At 35.8% G+C, this 27,232-nt stretch overlaps 1 protein-coding gene across 1 annotated transcript in view; it reads left to right on the top strand.

Annotated features, from left to right (window-relative positions):
* stk32c (serine/threonine kinase 32C) overlaps positions 1 to 25,448 on the top strand; it is a gene marked incomplete at both ends in the record, with an annotated part of 88,669 nt that extends 63,221 nt beyond the window's left edge. The window contains 9 exons of the mRNA XM_079439880.1: positions 1,972 to 2,145; positions 9,005 to 9,042; positions 9,255 to 9,344; positions 10,955 to 11,058; positions 13,548 to 13,664; positions 18,322 to 18,447; positions 19,304 to 19,432; positions 20,313 to 20,380; positions 25,268 to 25,448. Of these exons, the coding sequence (XP_079296006.1) occupies positions 1,972 to 2,145; positions 9,005 to 9,042; positions 9,255 to 9,344; positions 10,955 to 11,058; positions 13,548 to 13,664; positions 18,322 to 18,447; positions 19,304 to 19,432; positions 20,313 to 20,380; positions 25,268 to 25,448 (1,027 nt within the window). The remainder of the gene's footprint in view (positions 1 to 1,971; positions 2,146 to 9,004; positions 9,043 to 9,254; positions 9,345 to 10,954; positions 11,059 to 13,547; positions 13,665 to 18,321; positions 18,448 to 19,303; positions 19,433 to 20,312; positions 20,381 to 25,267) is intronic.
* Between the last annotated feature and the right edge of the window lie 1,784 nt (positions 25,449 to 27,232).

A 27,232-nucleotide genomic window follows, 5' to 3' on the forward strand; every position in this document is an offset into this window, starting at 1 on the left:
TGATCTTTAATATGAGCCGTCTGACTGAGTGTGATGCTGTCTTTGTCAGAGTAAATGGAGAGCGGCCAGATCTATAATAGATGTGGTGATGATTGGCTCTCAGACCTGCGGCCTCTTACAGACGGGAAATGAGCTCTGAAGTGCTCTGATAGAAGAGTCACACACACACACACACACACACACACACACACACACACACTCACACACACACACACACACACACACACACACACACACTCACACACACACACACACACTGCTCAGAGAGTCCTCACAGCATCTCATGAGAATATAATGAGAACGATGGACTCACAAATATTCAGTGTGAAATGGAAACTTCATTCCTGTGATAATTTCATGATGCTTCACCAGAGTTATTTTAGTATCACTGACATACTATTATAGTTTTTATTATAGTTCCAATTTATATTAATATTATTAATTTTAATAATATGTGTCCCTGCAGCACAAAAGCAGTCATGAGTAACACAGGTATATCTGTAGCAATAGCCAACAATACATTGTATGGATCAAAATTATACATTTCCCATTTATGCCAAAAATCATTAGGATATTAAATAAAGAGCATGTTCCATGAAGATATTTATTAAATTTCCTACTGTAAATATATCTAAACTTCATTTTTGATTAGTAATATGCATTGCTAAGAACTTCATTTGAACAACTTTAAAGGAGATTTTCTCAATATTTAGATTTTTTTGCTCCCTCAGATTCCAGATTTTCTAATAGTTGCATCTCAGACAAATATTGTCCTATCATAACAAACCATACATCAATGGAAAGATCATTTAAAAATTCATCCATTGATGTATGATCCAAGGTCACATATTTGGAATTATATTTAGCATTTTTTTAATTAATATTTATAATTATTAATAATTTTAGTTACATTTTAGCAATTTTGTTGTAAATGTGCCGATATCGCTTTCATACATTTTTATTTCAGTTTTATTTTAAGCTAAATAGATTAAATGAAAATGTTGCCTTGGCAACTAGCTGAAATAAGCATATTTCTGAATAAAATATAAAAAAGTTATTAATATTTCAAATGTGATTAAAGTTTTAGTAATATTGTTTTTATAATTCTTAATGTTTTTCAAATGTCTATATAGTTTTTAATGAATTTCTATTGCCATTTTAATTATTTTAATACATTAAGTTAAACTACATAAAAATAAGAAATTCTGAAATATCTTTTTACAATTTATTTTCTGAATAAAATATTTAATTCTATTTTACATTTTGTTAAAGTTTTAGTAATGTTTTATTAATTTTTATTTAAGTTTTATTTTATGTTAAACTAAATGAAAACTTTTGTTTAGGTTACCTTGCCAAGTAGCTGATATAAAATAAGTAGTTTTTTTTATATATATTGTATTTTATTTACATTGTATTTTATTTCTAATTAAAATAATACAAAATATTTACATTTTTAAATTAATTTTCTTGAGTTTTGTTATTTTATTAGGTTATTTTTTCAGTTTTAGTTATGTTAAAACAGAAAATGAGAAATGTTTCCTTGGCAATTAGCTTTTTTTTTAGGGTTTTAGTTTTAGTTACATAATAAACCTGCGCTTCCCTGACTTTGGATTTCAGGAGATTAGAGATTTCCAGATCAGGAGATTAGATGACAGAAGTCTCTTTCCTCTGTGTGTGTTGAGCAATAGTTTGTCTGATGGACGTCTCGCTCTGAAAATATCATCTGCATACAGATGATTGACAGCTGATGTAGACTGTGTCGACACTTTAATTAAAATGTCCAAATCAGATAATCTCTACAACTTTAATTAACAAACCTCAGTCTGTGAAAGACAATAGAAGAGCTTCTGATGGTGACGATATCTCACACGTCGGCTATAGATCTCATAGCCCACTCCAGTTAATCAGGAGAGGGATTTGCATGTTAAATGAGAGCTGTGTGATGTCACTTCCTCTGACCCTGTGCTCCAGGTACTCGTTCCAGGACGAGGAGGACATGTTCATGGTGGTGGATCTGCTGTTAGGAGGAGATCTGCGCTATCATCTGCAGCAGAACGTCCAGTTCACCGAGGACGCTGTAAAACTTTACCTGTGCGAGATGACGCTGGCGCTCGACTACCTGCAGAGCCAGCACATCATACACAGGTGTGTGTTCACTCGCTTTAACTCTATAACCCATCACCAGCCTCCAGTGATTTACCTGTTTACCACAATAACTCACACAGAGCAACAGTGTTGCATTACAAGTAACGCGAGTTACGTAATCAGTTACTTTTTTTAAGTAACTACTAAAAAAAATGCATTACTTTTTAATTTAGAGGGAAATATCTGAGTTATTTTTTCAGATAATTAACTCCAGTTCCTGTGTTTGTGATGTATTGAGTGACAGCTCTGGTGTTGAGAGAAATCAGGAGTAAGTGCAGAATGTTGTGTGTGAACATGATCTTACTGTAGTTCTAGACTAAATATCATCATGATCTTACTGTAGATCTAGACTAAATATCTACATGATCTTACTGTAGATCTAGACTAAATATCTACATGATCTTACTGTAGTTCTAGACTAAATATCAACATGATCTTACTGTAGTTCAACACTAAATATCAACATGATCTTACTGTAGTTCTAGACTAAATATCAACATGATCTTACTGTAGTTCTAGACTAAATATCAACATGATCTTACTGTAGTTCTAGACTAAATATAAACATGATCTTACTGTAGTTCTAGACTAAATATCTACATGATCTTACTGTGGTTCTAGACTAAATATCTACATGATCTTACTGTAGTTCTAGACTAAATATCAACATGATCTTACTGTAGTTCTAGACTAAATATCTACATGATCTTACTGTAGTTCTAGACTAAATATCAACATGATCTTACTGTAGATCTAGACTAAATATCTACATGATCTTACTGTAGTTCTAGACTAAATATCATCATGATCTTACTGTAGTTCTAGACTAAATATCTACATGATCTTACTGTAGATCTAGACTAAATATCTACATGATCTTACTGTAGTTCTAGACTAAATATCAACATGATCTTACTGTAGTTCAACACTAAATATCAACATGATCTTACTGTAGTTCTAGACTAAATATCAACATGATCTTACTGTAGTTCTAGACTAAATATCAACATGATCTTACTGTAGTTCTAGACTAAATATCAACATGATCTTACTGTAGTTCTAGACTAAATATCATCATGATCTTACTGTAGTTCTAGACTAAATATCATCATGATCTTACTGTAGTTCTAGACTAAATATCAACATGATCTTACTGTAGTTCTAGACTAAATATCAACATGATCTTACTGTAGATCTAGACTAAATATCTACATGATCTTACTGTAGTTCTAGACTAAATATCAACATGATCTTACTGTAGTTCTAGACTAAATATCTACATGATCTTACTGTAGTTCTAGACTAAATATCATCATGATCTTACTGTAGATCTAGACTAAATATCATCATGATCTTACTGTAGTTCTAGACTAAATATCAACATGATCTTACTGTAGTTCTAGACTAAATATCATCATGATCTTACTGTAGTTCTAGACTAAATATCATCATGATCTTACTGTAGTTCTAGACTAAATATCAACATGATCTTACTGTCGTTCTAGACTAAATATCTACATGATCTTACTGTCGTTCTAGTCTAAATATCAACATGATCTTACTGTAGTTCTAGACTAAATATCTACATGATCTTACTGTAGTTCTAGACTAAATATCAACATGATCTTACTGTAGTTCTAGACTAAATATCAACATGATCTTACTGTAGTTCTAGACTAAATATCAACATGATCTTACTGTAGTTCTAGACTAAATATCATCATGATCTTACTGTAGTTCTAGACTAAATATCATCATGATCTTACTGTAGTTCTAGACTAAATATCATCATGATCTTACTGTAGTTCTAGACTAAATATCTACATGATCTTACTGTAGATCTAGACTAAATATCTACATGATCTTACTGTAGTTCTAGACTAAATATCTACATGAATTTACTCATCTCACCTGCACTAAAACACATTCAGTGTTCCTCAAAATCAATAAAAACAGTCAAATACAAACTCAGAATATTATAGAAACCTGCAATAATTAAATATGTAAAAAAAAAACAAATATCAGTTATGCATTTAATCCCATTTTATTAACCAATGTCTTTGCTGCTGACCTTCGATGATCCAATTCAACCAAACTAATAAGCAAATATGACTAATTTGTGTTTGATTGTAGTTATTGCTGAATAGTGCTGAACTTTCTTCTCCTGCGTCATATTCTTCATGTGATTAGTTTGAGCAGCACCCTCTACTGTACAGACCTGAATCTACATTTCCTTCAGTCTGAGCCGGATTCACTTCACTTTTGGTGTGAAAGCGCTTTATATTTGTACACAAAGATCGTTTTTTATATTAGAAAACAAACAAGCAAACCCTGCCCAGATTTAAAAAGTAACTCAAAAGTAACGTAACGCATCACTTTACATACAAAGTAACTAAGTAACATAATTAGTTACTTTTTTAGGGCGTAACGCAATATTGTAATGCATTACTTTTTAAAGTAACTTTCCCCAACACTGAAGAGCAACACGTTTGAGCAGCGAATGTGTTTGCTGTCCTTCACTATAGACTTTAGTCAGGATTCACCTGTATTTAATTTAGACGTGAATGAAGATGAGGCGTATTAAACAGACAGTGTCTCTCACAGCCTCAGTTTTGCTTCAACATTCATGCTTTTGACAGATGCTTTTATCCAGAGCAACTTTGCAAAATGCATTAAAGCCGTACATCTTTTCAATTCATGCATTCCCTGGGAATCATAAACTTGATGTTGCCATTCTCTTCTGTTTGAGCTACATTTTCAGTCATGTCTCAGTAAACATGCCATGTTATTAAGTGTTGCTTTATAATTTTTTAATAATATAGTTTTTATTTGACATTAAAGTGAGTTTTGCTTATTTTACTGTTAGCTTATATTTTTATTGATTGTTTAGTTTTAATTGTAGTTCATTTTTAAAATAATTTTGTTGTGCTTTTTAATACTTTTTTGTACATTGCCATTTATGTTTAATTTATTTGTATTTGAACATTCATATTTTAAATTAAAATTTCAAGTTATTTATTTTATTAAAATTTATATTTCAAGTTATTATGTTGTGTTTGTCACTATTATTATTATTTAATGTCTATATAGTTTTTATTCATTTTATTTCAGTTTTAGTTATGTTAGTTCATTAAGTTAAACTAAACAAAAATGAGAAATGTTACATTGGAAACTAGTTAAAATAAAATAAGTACAGTAAGTACATTTTAATTACAATTAAAGTACATTATATTTCATTTCAGTCAACATTTATTTTATTTCAAGTAACATAAATGCTTTTTTTATGATTTTAGTTTTTATTTTTTTGTACATTTTAGACATGACTATTTATATTTCATTTCTATTTTACTTTTATTTTATACCGGCAGAGGAAGAAATGAGCTCAGTGTGACTGAAATGCGCTGTACCGACATCCTCAATGGTGAAATGATTATTAGTTGGTAGTCTTTATAATTCATTCTATATTAAAACAATAGAAGTCTATGATGTGTGCTCATTTAGAAAGCTCTGTCAGTGTGTGTGTGTGTGTGTGTGTGTGTGTATGTGTACACACCGTCTGCTCTCAGGGATTTGTTGTGTAATTGCATGTTTAGTTCTACGGTGCTCCTCAGGGAGACGAGGATCCTGTGCACAATAAAATGTGTGCTTGTCTTGTTTTGGGCCCCGTCACAAACGCTTTAGAAAAGAACTGACAGTGAACGCAATGGACTGAATCTCTCTCTGGCTTTGATAGAGTGTGTGTGTGTATTAGTCAGTCACATTGTTTTCTCTGCGGTGGATTTTTCTGTATGTTTCTGAAGGAGTGTTTCCTGTCTATAGTATTATTTAGTTGCGCTAAGTTGGGCAGAAGTGTTTCCTAGCAACAGTGTGTCATGTCACGCTGCCACCGAAGTAAAATTAGTCAGAGTGGAGGATTCCTGAAATCAGGAGGGTGAGGGGAGCATCTGGAAACATCCGACAGATCCTGCTCTGGTTAAAGACTGATAGTTCAGAGCTCATGCTGCAGGGATACTGGTGTGTGTGCTCCAGACGTCTGTGATTCCTCAAATCATGTGTCTGTAGGGGTGCCGTTAGTTTGCTTAAGATGGAGGGATGAACCTTTTTGATGAACCAACTAGCAGCCATCCATTACACCCTAGAAACGGCCCAATGACCCAGAATACCCTAGCAATCCCATAGCAACACACTAAAAACATAACCTGCCTAGAAACCATCAGAACACCATAGAAACACCCTAGGAACGTCTCAGAATACCCTAGCAATCCCATAGCAACACATTAAAAACATAACCTGCCTAGAAACCATCAGAACACCATAGAAACACCCTAGGAACGTCCCAGAATAACCTAGCAATCCACCAGCAACACATTAAAGACAGAACCTGCCTAGAAACCATCGGAACACCCTAGAAACACCCTAGCAATGACCCAGAATAACCTAGCAATCCCATAGCAACAGACTAAAAACAGAAGCTGACTAGAAACCATCGGAACACCCTAGAAACACCCTAGCAATGACTCAGAATAACCTAGCAATCCCATAGCAACAGACTAAAAATAGAAGCTGCCTAGAAACTACCAGAACACCACAGAAACACCCTAGCAACATCCCAGAATACCCTAGAAATCTCATAGCAACACACAAAAACCAGTCTGAAACAGCATAGAAACACCCTAGCAACACCCTGGTAACTCTCTAAAAAATTTAAATCATATGAGCAACTGCACAGTAACACCCTACAAATGACCCAGAAAACCATACAGTAGCAACAGCCTAGCAACCCCCCAGAACACCATAGAAACACCCTAGCAACACTAAAACATTTTAAACACATGAACAACTGCACCCTAGAAATTAACCAAAACATCATAGCAACAGCCTAGAAACAGCCTAGCAACACTTTATTATCATTTTTATGGTTTTAAATGAGCAACTGCACAGCAGCACCCTAGCAATTCGCCAGAACACCATAGTAACAGCCTAGCAACTGAAATCCCTAGAAACAACCTAGCAACACACTTTAAAAAACATTTCAAACACCAGCAGCTGCACAGCAACACCCTATTAGTGGCCTAGCAACCATCAAAACCATCAACAACATTTTAGTAACACATTTCAAACACATTAGCAATTGCCCTTAGTAGTTACCCAGAACAGTATGCCAATGACACAGCAACCAACAGAATAACCGAGAAACACCCTAACAACACTCATTTCAAAATACATGAGCAAAAACATTTCAAACACATGAGAAGCTGCACAACAGCTCCAACTTTATATCACTGCATTCAAAATCACTAGGAACACCTTAGTACCCACATAGCAACCTGCTAAAACACTCAGAATACCTTAACAACAGCAAAGCAACCAGAATTGCCTAGAAACACCATAATAATGCTACAAAACATGTTTAAACACATTACCAACTACACGTGTTTAAAATGTTTTTAGCGTTTGCCAGGGTGTTGCTAGGGTGTTTCTGTGCTATTTTGGTGGTTGCCAGGCCGTTGCTATGGTGTGCTGGATAATTGCTTAGGTGTTGCTGTGTAGTTGGTCCCAGCCGAGGAATTTGTACTCGCTTTGTAAACACTGGGTCAGTACTTCCGCCTATGTCACATTTGACGTAAAGTTGTGGACGCGCATCACAGAGCTGGTGCAAGATGAGTGTTTGTGGTTATATACATTTTTTATTTTTTAGAAAATGAGTGATCGTTTGGCTAAATAAGACCCTTATTCCTCGGCTGGGATCATGTAGAACTCTTTGAAGCTGAACTGAAACTGCAGTTTGGACCTTCAACCCGTTGATCCCCATTGAAGTCCACTATATGGAGAAAAATGCTGGAATGTTTTCCTCAAAAACCTTAATTTCTTTGCGACTGAAGAAAGAAAGACATGAACATCTTGGATGACATGGAGGGTGAGTAAATTATCAGGAAATCTTTATACTGGAAGTGAACTTATCCTTTAAGACGGATACTTATGCAAATCTACAATATAGCCAAAACAACTTGCTTCTGTTCACAAATCACTCCAAATAGAGGCATCAGTTCTCACCTTAGTTGTCGCTATGTAATATGACATCATGCGTCATAACTCGACTCTCTTGTGAACTCCCATACGGGATTTGCCGGAAGCCAGTGATAATAGTTTATAGATATGGATGTGTTTCTTACAAAATCCCATCACTTGGCTTCAGAAGGCATTCATTAACCCACTGGAGTTGTATGGATTGCTTTGATGATGGATGGATGATCTTTTTTGAGCTTAAAAAAAGTGGCCGCCGTTCACTGCCATTACAAAGCTGGGAAGAGCGAGGATATTATGTAATATAACTCTGATTGTGTTTGTCTGGAAGAAGAAAGGTATTTACTGGACACATAGGATGGCTTGAGTGTGAGTAAATGATGGGATCATTTTTGGGTGAACTATTCCTTTAAGGATGCAGTAGATTGTTTTGAAGAATGTGATGCGTTGCAATCGTGTCACTGCTCTATGCATGTGTGTGTGTGTGTGTGTGTGTGTGTGTCTCACATCTCTGTGTGAATTAATCCCATCATGCTCTCTGGTATCTTCATGACAGCAGGGGAACGGCTCTCTGTTAATTAGCTGTGAGGGAATCAGAATGCGGCTTTAGCTGGACGACGTTTTATTCTTAAATAGTGTGTGTGTGTGTGTGTGTGTGTGCTCGTTGTAATTAGAGAGTGTGTTGAAAGTGTGACGGCCCCCTGAGAACTTAACATTCACACAAAAGAAGGCCACCGAAGCTTTCAAAACAATCAGAGAGAACTGACGTGTAAATAAAGTCCAAGTGTTACCATCATGTGAACTGATGTGATGATGTCTTGATCTCTCCACACAGGGACATCAAACCAGACAACATCCTCCTGGACGAGCAAGGTGAGATGCATGAGATGTATGTGTGTGTGTGAAGCTCTCAGAAATGGTTCAAGGAGACGAGTGTGTGTTCTCTTTCAGTCTATTCGTGGTGTTCCCTTTTTAGAAAGAGGGAATTATTGCCCTGGATTGCTCTAGTAGTTCTCACATCCGTGCGTTTGAGCTTCAGCTCCGCTTCTTGTCTGGTTGTCACTTGTCTGTCTGTTAATCTTCAGGTCACGCGCATTTAACAGACTTTAACATCGCTACCATAATCAAGGACGGCGAACGAGCCACGGCGTTAGCGGGTACAAAGCCTTACATGGGTAAGAAACATCTCATCATCTACATCACAGATCCAGAACTCAAACAAACACAAGAAATTATGATGAACTCTCAAGATCTTCCAGTTTTCATTTTATATTTTCTGTACAGACCAACATTACTGTGCAATTTTTTATAGACTGATGTATTATTGTTTGATCAACTATTTCAGTTATCGCACTTAGTGTTTATTAACCAGGAGTCCAGGATCTAGGGGCCTCAAGATGAAGTTGGCCTTAAAATGATTTGAAATAAGACAAAATCTAAAAGAACTCATATTTTGATTCCACCCTTCAACAACAGTCTGTTCCTTTGAAGAACGAGGATTTATCTCTTAATTGTTATCATTGGCTAATATTTTTATTCAAAACCGTGATTCCTTGATTTAAAACAATCGTGGGAAAACATTACATTTGAATTTTTTTATAAAATCCCGCCAAAAAAACACCCAGCCCTAGTTGTTAATGTGTTCTGCTGTTTTTTTAGAATATTGTTTTGCAGTTGCTAGGGTGCTTTTGGGTGGTTCTGAGTGGTGCCCATGACATTTATATTTGGTTGCTAATGAGGTCTAACTTAGATATATGAGGAAGCTTCATTTTAAATGTGTATTTTCTAGACCTGCAAAAATCATGGACATTAATCTAATCTTAAAATCTTACAATGAGGAAGTCGTGGCCTAATGGTTAGAGATTCGGACTCGTAATCCAAAGGTTGTGGGTTCGAGTCTCGGGCCGGCAGGGATTGTAGGTGGGGGGAGTGAATGTCCAGCACTCTCTCCACCCTCAATACCACGACTGAGGTGCCCTTGAGCAAGACACTGAACCCCCAACTGCTCCCCGGGCGCCGCAGCATAAATGCTGCCCACTGCTCCGGGTGTGTGTTCACGGTGTGTGTGTGTTCACTGCTGTGTGTGTGTGTGTGTGCACTGCTGTGTGTGTGTGTTCACTGCTCCGGGTGTGTGTTCACGGTGTGTGTGTGTTCACTGCTGTGTGTGTGTGTGTGTTCACTGCTGTGTGTGTGTGTTCACTGCTCCGGGTGTGTGTTCACGGTGTGTGTGTGTGTTCACTGCTGTGTGTGTGTGTTCACTGCTCCGGGTGTGTGTTCACGGTGTGTGTGTGTGTTCACTGCTGTGTGTGTGCACGTTGGATGGGTTAAATGCAGAGCACAAATTCCGAGTATGGGTCACCATACCTGGCAGTATGTCACTTCACTTATGACTATACATTTTACTAGTTATGCAAAAAATATTTTATCACTTAGAAATTGTGAGTATAAAATATTTTTAATAATCCTTTCCCTAATCCTGATCCAGTAAATCAGAAACAACTGGGAAAGTCATGCAAATTTATTGGTTAAAAAGAGCAGGAACCCTGAAGATCAAACAGATTGTAAAGCTTCAGGAAACCTGAGATTTAAAGCAAAAGCGTTCTGGAGATTTGAAGGCCTTGGAGAACCACGGATCTAACTAGGACATTAAACTAAAACATTGAACTGTCAGTCAGACAGTCTCCTCTTGTCATGAGTGGCAATTCTTGGTTTGAATAATTAGACCAGACATTATTTTGTCTGATTATTTGATCATGCTCTGAATACATGTGTGTTCTCCTAACAGCTCCAGAGATCTTCCAGTCGTTCGTGAGCGGGGGAACCGGTTATGCGGTCGAGGTGGACTGGTGGTCGCTGGGCGTGACGATCTTTGAGATTCTGCGAAGTTGGGTAAGTATTTTTGTTTTTCCTTTTTTTTTTCTTTTTGTTTATTAAATTTTTTTTGCAGATGATAGCGTAATGTTTCACTGATGAAAAGTCCAGAACTGCATGACTGTAGAGAACCTCGGTGGCAATGGTTTCTACGATCTACTAATGTTTACGATGGTTTTGGGAAACGCAGATTGACGAGCCACCAGTAAATCTTGTGTTTGGACTGAAGTCTCCAGCACGGGATGTTGATGTGCTGGTGTTTAACTACACTGTAAAAAAATTATTGTGAATTTAATGGTAAAAGACTGTAAAATGCTACATTAAAAACCTGTTAAATGGTTAATGGTAACTTCCCCTACTACATGCGGTAAAAAAATGTATTGGACATTACATGTAATTTTACGGTAGTATACTGTTTTTGGAAGTGAAATAGAACGTATTTTACAGTGAATAACCGTAAATTGACATTCCCAGAATTCCCTGCGTTACATTTCAAATTTGATGTTTTTTTTGTTGTTGTTGTTGAGATAACTGTTTCTTCTTAGTTTTTTTCTTATCAGGTGTGTACATTAAAATTTCAAATTCAAATTAAATGTTTGATGATGGGTTGTGTGTTACACCTAATGTTGTTTAATTAATGTTTATTGCATTATTTCAGTTTCATGTGTGTGCCATGATGGTGTTTAGTGTTTGTGTGAATGACACTGTGCACCTTCTGTATATGTTGATATTTAAAAGCTGCTTGTGATAGGCTTTGATTCATCATGTGACTTATTCATCATCACCTGCTTTTGGTGGTTATCAGTGTATTACAAAGGTACAAAACAGATTTCAGTACTTCAACAGGTTGGTATATTATCATTTTATCAGTTACTGAAATTAAAACCTAAAACATTGCTACTGTATTTTTTTTACAGTACAATTCTGGCAACCACAGCTGCCGGCTTTTTACCGTAAATTTTACAGATTTGTTTTTACAGTGTAGCTTAACCTCTTTGGTCAACCATCTTTACCAGCTAAGCTTTACTGGTTTGCAACCCTAACACCAAAGAACACCAAAACAACAGAGTTTCAGCAGGACCGACGCTAACGTGGAACGCTCTCTCAACCTTCACTAATGATTATTAAAAGTGATATCATTGTTAGGACAAGATGTTCTTAAAGTAATGTTTATGGAATGTTCTCATAACTTTATTAATATAATGTTGAGAGAAAAACATTCTGAGATCAACATTCTTGGAACGTTCCTATGATGTTATTTACACTTGATGAATGTTTTAAGAAACATTTTTGTAACCTTTAACTCTTTCTCTGCCAGCATTAAAAAAAAAAAAGTTGCCAGTCACCGCCGGCATTTTTAATCATTTTCACAAAACTTTTATGGATATTTTTTTGTATCAGTATCTGAACATGCGATGTCATTTTTTACACTTTTAAACAAACAAACAGTTTTATTCTAGCTTCATGCATCTTTTTTTTATTAACGCTTGGATGTTGGTGAGCGATTTTAAACAAAAAGCTGAGAAAATTGAGTTTTTGTCAAAGACTGTCCGGATCGGATTCAGAACGATGATCCAAATATAGATGGAGTCGATTGCTTCCATCCACACCTCCAAAGCTTCACAATCATAAACTACTTCCTGCATCGGTGTTTCATTTCCTAATGTTAGGCCGTTTTGATTTATAAGCTGTTTAATGTTTGATGATGGCGTTATTTTACATATGCATCTGCTTACATACACGATTGCTTATTTCCACCGTGTTTCCAAGCTGGAAAATAATGTCAGTGGCAGGGACAGAGTTAAATAAAGTTTTAATCATGACAAGAAAACATTTTGAAATATTTAGAATATTAAATAATGTTATGGTTTGGGTGAAGATAAAGTTAGTAGAACACTGTAAGAAACATTTTTGTAACCTTTAAAAAAACATTATAATCATGAACCAAAAACTGGAGGTTTCAGTGCTTTAGAAACATTTCAAAACATGTTTTTATCATGTAAATGTGTTACCTGGGAAGCCCTGAACACATATGTGACCCTGGAGCACAAAACCAGTCTCAAGTCGCTGGGGTATATTTGTAGCAATAGCCAACAATACATTGTATGGGTCAAAATTATACATTTTTCTTTTATGCCAAAAATTATTAGAATATTAAGTAAAGATTATGTTCCTTGAAGATATTTTGTAAATTTCCCACCGTAAATATATCAAAACTTCATTTCTGATTAGTAATATGCATTGCTAAGAACTTCATTTGAACAACTTTAAAGGAGATTTTCTCAATATTTAGATTTTTTTGCTCCCTCAGATTCCAGATTTTCAAATAGTTGTATCTCAGCCAAATATTGTCCTCTTATAACAAACCATACATCAATGGAAAGATGATTTATTCAGCCTTTAGATTATGTATATTTGATATATGATGTATATGATGTATAATTTACCCTTATGACTGATTTTGTGGTCCAGGGTCACATTTATGTCTCTCTCTGTCTGTTTCTCAGAGGCCGTACGACATCCACGCCAGTAACTCGGTGGAGTCTCTGCTGCAGCTGTTTAGTACGGTCAGTGTGCAGTACAGTTCATCCTGGCACAAAGACCTCGTCTCGCTGCTGAGGAAGGTGAGATCAACAGATCATCACAAACATACACAACTAATGCACCAGATGAAGAACCAACACCCTAGCAGCCAGTGTTGGGGAAATTTACTTTTAAAAGTAATGCATTACAATATTGCGTTACCTCCTAAAAAAGTAGCTAATTATGTTACTTAGTTACTTTACTATGTAAAGTAATGTGTTACGTTACTTTTGAGTTACTTTTTAAATCTGGGCAGGGCTTGCTTGTTTCTTTTCTAATATAAAAAAGTCCTTCTTGAACAAATATAAAGCGCTTTCACACCAAAAGTGAAGTGAATCCGGCTCAGACTGAAGGAAATGTAGATTCAGGTCTGTACAGTAGAGAGCGCCGCTCAAACTAATCACATGAAGAATATGACGCAAGAGAAGAAAGTTCAGCACTATTCAGCAATAACTACAATCAAACACAAATTAGTCATTTATGGTTATTAGTTTGGTTGAATTGAATCATTGAAGGTCAGTAGCAAAGACATTGGTTAATAAAATAGGATTAAATGCATAACTGATATATATATTTTTTTTTACATATTTAATTATTGCAGGTTTGTATAATATTCTGAGTTTGTATTTGTCTGTTTTTATTGATTGTGAGGAACACTGAATGTGTTTTAGTGCAGGTGAGATGAGTAAATACATGTTGATATTTAGTCTAGAACTACAGTAAGATCATGTTGATATTTAGTCTAGAACTACAGTAAGATCATGTTGATATTTAGTCTAGAACTACAGTAAGATCATGTAGATATTTAGTCTAGAACTACAGTAAGATCATGTTGATATTTAGTCTAGAACTACAGTAAGATCATGTTGATATTTAGTCTAGAACTACAGTAAGATCATGTAGATATTTAGTCTAGAACTACAGTAAGATCATGTTGATATTTAGTCTAGAACTACAGTAAGATCATGTAGATATTTAGTCTAGAACTACAGTAAGATCATGTTGATATTTAGTCTAGAACTACAGTAAGATCATGTTGATATTTAGTCTAGAACTACAGTAAGATCATGTAGATATTTAGTCTAGAACTACAGTAAGATCATGTTGATATTTAGTCTAGAACTACAGTAAGATCATGTTCACACACAACACTCTGCACTTACTCCTGATTTCTCTCAACACCAGAGCTGTCACTCAATACATCAGAAACACAGGAACTGGAGTTACTTAAAAGTAGTACTGTTTTCTTCTAAATTAAAAAGTAATCTGATGATGTAACTCGTTACTTGTAATGCATCACCCCCAACACTACAATCACCCATAGCAACCCAGCATGGTGTCATAGACTTACACAGGCAAACCCCACTCACATATACTTATGACAGTGTAAATCTAGTTGGATGTTGCCAAGATATTCTGGATGGTTGCCAGGGGGTTGCTAAGGAGTTCTTTGATCTTTTCTGGGGTGTTTGGGGTGGTTGCTATGGAGTTTTGACAGGACATTGAGGTTGATAATGTGTTCTGCTTGTTTCTAGCATATTGCTTTGCAGTTGCTAATGTGTTCTAGGTGGTTGCTCAGGTGTTTGGGTTGATTATTAGGGTGTTTTGGGTGGTTGCCTGAACATCTCTATGTGGTTGTTAACATGTTCTGTTTGTTTTTAGAATATTGCAGTTGCTAGGACATTCTAACTCTGGGTGGTTACTCAGTTTTTGGCAGGACATTTTGTGTGTAACATGTTCTGATTGTTTTTAGCACATTGCTTTGCATTTGCTAGGGTGTTCTAGGTGGTTGTTTTGGTGTTCTATGTGGTTACTAGGGTGTTCTAAGTGGTTGCTAGGGTGTTCTAGGTGGTTGTTTTGGTGTTCTAGGTGGTTACTAGGGTGTTCTAAGTGGTTGCTAGGGTGTTCTGGGTGGTTGTTTTGGTGTTCTAGGTGGTTACTAGGGTGTTCTAAGTGGTTGCTAGGGTGTTCTGGGTGGTTGTTTTGGTGTTCTAGGTGGTTACTAGGGTGTTCTATGTGATAGGGTGTTCTGGGTGGTTGTTAGGGTGTTCAAGGTGGTTACTAGGGTGCTCTATGTGATAGGGTGTTCTGGGTGGTTGTTAGGGTGTTCAAGGTGGCTACTAGGGTGTTCTAAGTGATTGCTAGGTTGTTTTGAATGGTTGCTGTTCTGTTTTAGATGGTTAATAGGGTGTTCAAGGTGGTTGCTAGAGTGTTCTAGGTGGATATTATTGTGTTCTAAGTGGTTGCTAGGTTGTTTTGATGGCTTGCTATTGTGTTCTAGGTGGTTGCTAGGGTGTTTTGGGTAGTTGTGAGGGTGTTCTAGGTGGTTGCTAGGGTGTTTTGATGGCTTGCTATTGTGTTCTAGGTGGTTGCTAGGGTGTTTTGGGTAGTTTCTAGGTGTGGTTGGTATGGTGTCATGCGTCATTGTTAAGGGAGTTCTTTCTGGCCCGAGTCGGAAAAGCCTTTACCTCGACAAACTGCATTAATAAGGATGAAATGGACAGAAGATGGAGAGAGAGAAATGAAAACAGACAGAACGCAGATGTAGTCAGAATGAGTGAAGAGAGGATAAAACACTCTAATGATGCAGGAGAGAATAAAGGGAAAGATTGAGAGAAAAAGGAGGAGATGATAATGAGCTGGAGAGATAATAAAATAAGATGAATGAAGGAAACGAGTGTCACTCTTCTGGAGCGCTAGAGAGAGAGAAGAAATATTATGAGAGGAGAATAGATATTGGTGAAGAACAGAGAGACATTACAGACATTTATTAGAGCTGAGAGATATGAGGAGATTATACTGCGTGCATGAATCACTGGAGAAGAGCATTGTGGGTAGGATGAACAGATGGACCCACAGGAAGTAGTTCTCTATTATATTTAATTGAAGTATCAGTTTGATGCAGGTGTTTCTTAATAGACATACAAACACAAATGAGTCAATGATCTGATTTCATTTTAAGATCTCTTGCCTTTGTGTGCAGATTTTGGTATATCGGCCAATTTAAGCACACTTTGAGACATTGTTGAAATCTCTTCTAAAACACTCACATGAGACTGAAATCTATTAATTTATTTTTTACTTTTGTTTACCAAGGTTACCAAGGCATCATTTCTCATTTTTGTTTAGCTTAACTTGATGTACTAAAATAATTGAAACTGAAACTGAAAGAAAAATTTATAAAAAGTAATAAAAATGACAAAAAAACAAGGACAAATTTACTTTAAAAAAAAAGATATAAAAATTAAAAATTAGGAGAAACTATTGGGATTTTCATGAGACCTCATTTGGAAACATAATATAAGTAAATTTAACATTGGGTTTTGTAACTTTTTTAATGTATTGTTTATATTTTTACATTTTAATTCAAACAATGTAATAAGTTTATTAATTTCTATAAAACACTGATATAGACGACCCTCGTGACACAGTAAACTGATCAGTTCTCAGTCTTCAGGCGCGTCTCAGTGATCGATTACTCATGTCTCGGCTCCTTGAGGAGAGATGCAGACGCCTGCACAGGAACCATCAGCAGATACGGTTTCCGTTATAACCGCTTTATAAAATCATCCCTCACTTGATAAGGGAATAACATTTGTAACGGCTCCCGGGGCCGTTCACAGCAGTCCACACTCTTGAGTTTATCAGCAAATAAAACTGCTGTTTACACGAGCAGATGACATGTCACCTTAACTTTATAGAGCTTTATACAATACAAATACACAGCAGCTTCACAGGATTCTTCAGCTCCAGTCAGTTCAGTAACAGTGCTGATGTTGCTAAATTCATCAATTATGACTGTTAGATTCAACTATGCATGTAAAGATAAAGAATCTGCTCTTGGCACATCTATCAAAATCTCAACTTTCTCCTAAATAGCATTAATATTAAATGCAATGTGCTTGTGAGGAATTGCTTATGCTCCCCTAGGTTGCTGTAGATAAGTAGATCTGTTAAATGCATAAATGCAAATGTGAAGTTTTCTTGCTTTTCAGACATCTCTCCTGAGAAAAAGACCCACGTTTTCTCGGATGTGAGAGTTTTAGAAGTTTCAAACTGTGCTCAAATTGGCTGATATACAAAGTCTGCAATTAAAAGAGATAAACCTGTTCCCTCATTAGTGTCTGTATGGCTCCTAAAAATCAAACAGATACTTAAATGAAACCTGAGATCTCCTGATCTCCAGGAAGTGCCTCACCTAACAAAAATATGTTGAAAGAATGTTTTTCTAACATTCCCATTAAAACATTATTTCTCTGAACATTCAAAACACCAATTTTTGTACATTCCATTTTATAATTTTGCAAACATTATGGGAATATGTTACTTTTGAATGTTCTCTAAACTTTCTGAAACTTGTAACATTTAAAAATGTTATATAAACATCCAACGTTCCATGATTAATGTTTTGAGAACATTATTAAAGGCCAGATAACTCTGAATGATCATTCTATTAACGTTACTGGAAGAACGTGTTCATAACTTTGGCAGAATGTTCCTGTTAGCTGGGTCTGTGCATTCTGAGCAAGTTAATAAATGTTTTTCTTTAATTTTTCTCCTTATATCCTGTTTTACTCAGAAATATGTCACATTACAGTAGTCAAGTGTGGTGTGAATACTTCTATGAATATGCATTGATGAGAAGTGTGGTTGGACTGTCCTGATTCCTGTATCTGCTTGTGTTCTGTGTTTCTGTAGTTATTGACTGTAAACCCAGAGCATCGCTTCTGTAGTCTAGCTCAAATGCAGACGGCACCCTACCTCTCCGATGTCAACTGGGACGACATTTTTGAGAAGAAGATGGAGCCCGGCTTTGTTCCCAATGTGAGATTGAGTTCAACTGATGACAGCTCACACACACACACACACACACACACACACACACATATATAAAATGATAAGGGAAGAAATATTGTATTTCAATGCATTTGTCTTGGTTTGGGAAATATTTGCACTCTTACTAGGTAAATGCAAAGTGAATTGTAAAAGTTTTGTAAGCAAATGCAAAATCATTGAAAAGTGATTTCAATTATTTCAGTAGTTTGTTTCTTCATGGGAACAGATTTGAAGAAATGGGTGCCGTCAGAATGAGAGTCCAAACAGCTGATAAAAACATCACAATAATCCTCACCACTCCAGTCCATCAGTTAACATCTGGAGAAGACTAAAACTGAAACATATCCAGCATTAAGATGTTTGTAACTAAAATATGAGTCCATAATCCATAATAACTCTTCCTCCAGTGAAACAGTGTTCTGGTCTGAATCAGGAGAGAAATCTGCACGGATCAAGCAGCGTTTACAAGACAAAACAGCTCTAAACTTTAAAGCTTTAGTCTTCTCCAGATGTTAACTGATGGACTGGAGTGGTGTGGATTATTGTGATGTTTTTATCAGCTGTTTGGACTCTCATTCTGACGGCACCCATTCACTGCAGAGCATCCATTGCTGAGACACTGATGCAGAGACACATTTATACAAACCTGTTAATAAATAATTCCAAAGGGAATTAAAAGCCAGTAAAACAATATGTATGGTCAGTAAATGTTCTACATTTAAGTTCGTTTTGAACCCTGTTCACACATTTAGACTCACATGATGAACTTACAGAAGAAACGGTCAGATTGTGCTTTTGTTGAATATTTGCTTTCTCTATAACACTTACTCTGTTTCTCAAACAGAAGGGTCGTCTGCATTGTGATCCCACCTTTGAACTGGAGGAGATGATTCTGGAGTCTCGTCCTCTTCATAAGAAGAAGAAGCGACTGGCAAAAAACAGATCGAGAGACAACAGCAAAGATTCTCAGTCTGTGAGTGAAACACACACACACACACACACACACACACACACTCACTCACTCACAAACACACACACACACACACACACACACACACACACACACACTCACTCACAAACACATACACACACACTCACACTCACACACACACACACACACACACACAGACACAGACACAGACACAGACACAGACACAGACACAGACACAGACACACACACACACACACTCACACACTCACTCACTCACAAACACACACACACACACACACACACACACACACACACACAAACACACACACACTCACTCACAAACACACACACACACACACACACACACACACACACACACTCACACTCACAAACACACACACTCACACACACAGACACACACACACACACACACACACACACGTCTCAGAAATTGCATCTCACTCTTATAGTTGTGTGAAATTTGAGCGTAATCCCTAAGATAAGAGCGTGTTGGACTAAAGGCCGGTGCACTGATTGTGTTTATCCCTCAGGCTTTATTATATTGAGTCTGACTGACGTCTCCATCCGTGAGCGACGCCTCTTCACACACACGCCGTTCTCCAGATATTTTCTGTGTTTGCACGATTACAAAGCGTGTCTCTAATCAGATCAGGATGAATCAGCTCTGGAGCACGAGAGGCCTGTGGTCTGTAGATGCAGCAAGCGGAGGCATTATTACCTGGATGATTAAATTATGAAGCTTTCAGTGTTGGAGCTTCTCCTGAAGTATGGCAGGCTATTTTTGGTGTGTTCCAGCAGGAATCTGCTATTTGGAGCTCGACACAAGCAGCTTTAGGAGGTTACTGCCGTCTGACGGCTAGTTAGAGCTGATTAACGTGTTGTTTCTTTGTTTTTCTCTCAGGAGAACGAGTATCTTCAGGAGTGCCTTGAAGTCGTCCAGCAAGAGTTCATGATTTTCAACCGTGAAAAGTGAGACTATAAACACTATTTTTGTTCTACAGCTCAGTGAGCGCTTTATTATTTGTCAGCCGAAGCCCTCCCACATGAAAAAATACTATAGTAATTTATATTAAACACTATAGTGGTTTTTAAACGAGACTATAGTAAAGTAATTAATTTGTTGTGGTAATTACTATATATAGTGAGATGCTGTGGTAATATAACAACTATAGTAATATTTACATTTAGTCATTTAGCTTTTATCCAAAGCGACTTACAAATGAGGACAACAGAGGCCAGCAAAATCAACATGCAAGTGCAATAAGTCTAACGCAGTTCATGTAGCAAGTTTTTTTAAATTATGTAATAAATACAAAGAACGATAGATTAGAAAAAGAATAGAGCAAGCTAGTGTTAGAGGGTTTTTTGTGTTAATTTTATAATAAATAAAAAGAAAACAAATAGATAGAATACAAAAAGAATAGAGAAGCTAGTATTAGTTTTTATTATTATTATTATAATTGTATTTTTTTAAGAAAACCAGCAGTAAGTAAATGAATGAATGAATAGTGCAAGTCTAAAAGGGGCAAGTGTTTGTTTTTTTTTCTTTACCCGATACTGTACTAAATTTTCTATAGGGTATATTATACTACAATACACTACAGTTTACTGTAGTAAAAACTAAAGTATACTACAGTATTTGTTACAGTTTATCAGTTCAATAGAGTTAATACTACAGTATGCTGCAGCATCCATTAACAAAGTGTTGTAAATACTATAAATTACTATAGTATTTCTTCATGTGGGCTTGATGTGAGTTAATATGTTTCTTTGAAGTCACCCTGGGATTTTAAGTTAATATTTCAATAATTTACTGACACATTCACAGGTTCTCGGTTCTCTGATGTTAATGGTCACATGATATGCAGGTGAACAAATTAAATATTTGATCTTTTTAGTAAGTATTTTATTTCAATTTTGCATTTACGATTTAATTAATTAATAGTTTGTCACTCTTAGACATATTTTGGGGATAAAATTTCACCTAGCAGCGAATTAAATTTGACCTCCTTTTGGAAACGTCTTCGTTTGTAAGATCGGTATAAATTAAAGTAAATAAAGTCAGCATTTTTTAAATGCGGAAAGTTTTCTGTTAGTGTTAGGTTATAGTATTTTATAGTATATCTGTATATAACAGGGTTTCTGCGGGTCTCAAAAAGTCTTTGATGTATTCTATAAAATATACTATAAAGTATACTATACTATTGTCCAGGAAAGATAGAAGCTGAATAAACTGAAAGAGAATATTTGATTTTTTTTTTTTTTAATTGCTCTTACACTGAAAAAAAAATAAAAATTTAATAAATAAAAAATTTAATTTATAAAAAAGATTTAAGGTACGTGGTTGCAATCAGTTTATTTTAATAAATTTAGTTGACTAACTTTCAACATTTAAAAAAAAAATGTAGCTAAAATAAATATTTTGCAACCACTTACCTTAAAAAAAAAAAAAATAGTATAATTTTTTTCAGTGTATAAATAAAGGGATTATGTCATCTGCGGCGGAATTGTTGTGTTTGCTGATTACTCCGCCACCTTCTGTAACTATGTTCCACTCACATACTGATTGGTGTGAATTAGAGTTGTTTTGTACACGTTGGTGTAATGCTTCAGCTGTTGAATCGTATGAGGATCTTGTTGATTTAGTTGTTTTGGAGCAGTTTAAGAACACGCTGCCAACTCAAACATCTATCTATATCGCAGAGCGTGAAGCATCTACTGAAGCTGAAGCAGATGAATATGACTTGATACATAAATCTTGTGTTGATGCTACCCACTTGAAAGATGAATGCAGTGAAACGGTTGCATCTCATTTTATGCAACCTTTAATTAAATATGTGGACAGCCACACGTTGTATAAATACGAAAGCTTCTGGTAAAACCGATTCGGCTCTAATCTGTAATATTGTTTAGGTCATGGGCACTGGAAAAAAGATTGTCCTGTACTTCAAGCAAAAGTTGTAAACCGTTATACATTGGCAAACCTGATTTAAGGCCAATGAAAAACCTTACTGACTGATGTTTAGTGCATCTCCTGCAAATATGGAAAAAATAAAGGTCTCAATTAAATATGTGCAGTGTCACATGACCAGAGCAGTTTAATTCCTGTTTGCACCTTGAGAAGATGAGGACTGCATCAAAGCTCCAAAACAAACATCTTGATGGTCAGAATAGTGACCGCTGGGATAACAGTGAATTTAGGTTTACAATATAAATACAATTGCAGTTGTTGGTGAAAACTGCACTAAAATGTTGCAATGACAAAATATTGCACTAAATTAAAAGTTCATATGTTACAAATAAGTTACTGGTAGCACTAATATTATAATTTTATGATATGTTACAATAAAGTAGCAATTTTGAAATACGTTGATGGGTTTTTTTTTACATATTTTATGTATGCATGTATATATTTCAGAAAAATTTTATGTTTACATATTAAATAGGTATATATATAATATAAATTATATTAATGTAAATATATTAGTGCTGTCAAACGATTAATCGCATCCAAAATAAACGTTTTTGTTTTTGCATTATCTATGTATGTGTGCTGTGTATATTTATTACTCACACACAGCATATATTTTGGAAATATTTACATGCATATACATTTATATTCTTATATTTTATATTAAATATAAACAACATATTTTTCCTAAATATATTCATGCATGTGTTTGTATTTATATATACATAATAAATATACACAGCACACACACATATATTATGTAAACAAACACTTTTATTTTGGATGCAATTAATCGTGATTAATGGTTTGACAGCACTAAGTATGTTTCCTTTAATTTTGTTCCTTCCTTTGTTTTTAGACTTGCTCCTAAAAAGGTCTTTAAAAAGTCTTAAATTAACCATCAGAAACCCTGCAGAAGCCCTGAGTCTATGTAATGTCTCCATTAGATATCTAAGTAAACGTGTGTGTTATGTGTTCAGCGCATGTTTCAGCAGCTGGTTAGTGGTCTCTGTTCACGTGTCTGATAGAGACGGTGTGTGAGACAGTTCTGTTCTCTGCTCCAGATGATCACCTCGTGTATTATTGACCAGTGTCTGCACGAGCCTCTGTCTCTCTCTGTCTGCTGTAATTTACGTTTCTGTTGCTATTTTTATAACTACCTCGTTATTCATGCATCTGTCACCTGATGATCTGCAGGGCTGTTTAGTCAAGTATCACTAGTACTCGTGATCAGTCTTACACTGCAAACCTCTGCTGACAACAACACTAACACCTGTGCTTTGGGGTGTGTGTCTTTCATGTCTATATCCATGTCAGATTGATTGCATTTACGAGTTAAATGCACATGAATGTCTCTACAAAGTCCTAATTATGAGTGGGAGACTCATTAATGAGAGTTTCCGAGTTTGGGGCATTAATGAGAAAACATGCCAAATGCAAAATCTCTGTTAATTAGCTTTTTTTTTTTACAGTACAAAAAAAGTTGCAAATACAAAATACGACAGAATACATAATGATTCCATTGACAGCACCTTCTTAAATTAAATAAAAACAAAAAAGAAAAACACTCCCAGTCTTTATCAATTTGAAGATATAAAAAATTACAAATTGTATGCAGAAAAGGTGCAGCACCATCTTGTTCTGACCAAAGTCATTTGAACTCGCCATGTGTACAAAATATGTTTATTTCAATGCACACTCAGTATGTTCATCATATATACGTGATTACAGTTGAAAGAAAAATGCAAGCTTTGTTTCTGAATTACCCAAGATAGTGTGATTTTAATATACGGTCCTTAATCCAGCCACTTTGGTCATAATAAAACTGTCCAAAAACTTGAGTTAAATGTAGTAATATGCAAACGTATGGAAGATTTTTTTGGTGTTATTTTGATTTAAAAAAATAAATAAAAATAGAACTGCAAGATGTAAACCCAGAATTTCTGAGAAAAATAGTCAGAATTGTGAGATAGAGACTCACAATCGGCATATTTTTAAGCACTCATTGATGTTTGCATAAAGTCAAGCATTTTTTTGATGCTCACATTGCTTTTAGTGCATGCAAGTGTTCCTGCGAAGTTCATATTTATGAGTTTGGAAGGCGTACTGTACTGTCATGTGTGTTCAAATCACTTTTTTGGAGCAAGATGAGAAAATACCCCAAAAATAATAACTACAACTCTACAAAAGCATTTAGAAAGACTGTGCACTGGGTGTGTTTTTGCATTGTTTTATTGTGCTGTACTGTGTATTTTGTACATGCAAATTAATTTCTCTGACCGTCAATCCCTCAATCCAAGCTCAATTTCCATAAGAATGCATTAAAACATCTGTTTTGCATCATCACAAGCACATTTTCTTCAGGAAAAGGACAAATGTGAATTTTTCGAAACTGGGATTTATACATCATCTGAAAGCTGAATAAATCATATTTCCATTGATGTATGGTTTGTTATGATAGGACAATATTTGTCTGAGATACAACTATTTGAAAATCTGGAATCTGAGGGAGCAAAACAAATCTAAATATTGAGAAAATCTCCTTTAAAGTTGTTCAAATTAAGTTCTTAGCAATGCATATTACTAATCAAAAATGAAGTTTTGATATATTTACGGTAGGAAATTCACTAAATATCTTTGTGGAACATGATCTTTACTTAATATCCTAATGATTTTTGACATAAAAGAAAAACGTATAATTTTGACACATACATTACAAATATACCCGTGCTACTTATGACTGGTTTTGTGCTCCAAAGTCACAATGTCAGTTGATTTGTCCAGTGTGTTTTTGCACCTGTGTGAGAGCGTTGATGTGATTTGTGTGTGTGTGTTCTATGAGTGTGTTCCTGAAGCTCTTCCTGTCGTTCTGTGCTGTGGATCAGGTTGAAGCGCCGGCAGGAGGAGGAGGGCTGTATGGCCGCAGATGGAGACGCCGATCCAGACGGAGACGAGGCCGAGGGAGGAACAGAGGACGAGGAGACTGAGGCTGAACCTGAGGCCGAACCCGAGGCCTCCAAACTGAGCATGTGCGGCTCGGTCTGCTCGTCTCCAGGAAGCTGCTAGCGCCCCCTGCTGTCTCTGAGCTGCTCACCTCGCCTTTAACAGCCCTCGAGATCCCAGCCCTGGCTTCTTTCGTCTCCATCGCTCCTAGAGTAATCTGAACTTCTATGCAACGTAACTCTTCAGCATGATGTAAAATAGAGATTTAAGAGGCAATTCTACAATTTAAGACTGTTTGCATGAGTATGACGACACCCCATGAAACACACCAGACGACAGAGGAGATCTTCATCTCCAGTCCAACCTGATAATCGACTTAATTGCATTTGTATGTTTACACATTTGACCACAAAACCAGTCATAAGGGTAAATTTTTCGAAATTGAGATTTATACATCATCTGAAAGCTGAATAAATAATCTCTCCATTGATGTATGGTTTGTTATGAGAGGACAATATTTGTCTGAGATACAACTATTTGAAAATCTGGAATCTGAGGGAGCAAAAAAATCTAAATATTGAGAAAATCTCCTTTAAAGTTGTTCAAATGAAGTTCTTAGCAATGCATATTACTAATCAAAAATGAAGTTTTTATATATTTACGGTAGGAAATGTACTAAATATCTTCATGGAACATGATCTTAATATCCTAATGATTTTTGTCATAAAAGAGAAATGTATAATTTTGAGCCATACAATGTATTGTTGTCTATTGCTACAAATATACCTGTGTTACTCATGACTGCTTCTGTGCTCCAGGGACACATATACATATGTGAGTTATTATTGATCATGGAAGCATCTGGTGCCTCTTGAATTCAGGACAGAGTTTTACTGCTGGTTTAATGTGCTGCTGGAACTAAAACTGCAGGACTAGTTAACAGTATTTACATTTAGTCATTTGGCAGACGCTTTTATCCAAAGCCACTTACAATTGGGGAATACAAGAAGCGATTAATCTTGAAGAGGCAATCAGACAGAGGAAGTGCTGTAACACCAAGTCTCAGTCATTGTTCAAATAAGTACAAGCTAGTAAGGCAGGGAGAGAAAGATAGAGGGAAAGACTGAGTTTTTTTTTTTTTGAGTTTAGGATGAAGTCAAGTACTGCCGAAAGAGATGAGTTTTCAGTTGTTGCTTGAAGATTGCCAGGGATCCGGCGTTCAGGATAGGGGTGGGAAGATTATTCCACCAGCCAGGAATGGTGAACGAGAATGTTCTGGAGAGTGATTTTGAGCCTCTCTGTGATGGTACCACAAGGCGTCGCTCACTAGCAGATCTCAGACTTCTGGAGGGGATGTAGGTTCGTAATAGTGAGTGGAAGTAGGAGGGTGCTGAGCCTGTGGTAGTTCTGTACGCAAGCATCAGTGTCTTGAACTGGATGCGAGCTGCCACTGGTAGCCAGTGCAAGGAGATGAAGAGAGGTGTAACATGCGCTCTTTTGGGTATTTGCTCTTTTTGAGTATTTGCCATTAAAAATATATATTTATGTGATCTTAAACACTTTTAAAAGCCACTTAAGTAGGCCTATTAGAAATGAAGCAGATGTTCTTGTTCCTTGAAAAATTATTTAATAGACTGCCAAAAGATTTTTGTCTTGCTTTCCAGTACAAATATCTAAAGATTGTTAAATCAAGATACATTTACTGGAGATACAAAATTACTCGTTTTCTAAAAAAATTTATCAAAATGAATCGAGTTTGTTTAAAACGAGACAAATTATCTGTCAGAAATACAATCTTGTTTCGTCCTTAGAATTAAGTTGAATTTTCTGAGCTCATTGGCCGATATTTTCATTTGTTTTAAGCTTTTTTTCTTCATCTGTGCATTTGAGACGTCTGATTTTTCCAG

This window comes from Barbus barbus (genome assembly GCF_936440315.1).
Source record: "Barbus barbus genome assembly, chromosome: 18".
Classification (NCBI taxonomy): domain Eukaryota; kingdom Metazoa; phylum Chordata; class Actinopteri; order Cypriniformes; family Cyprinidae; genus Barbus; species Barbus barbus.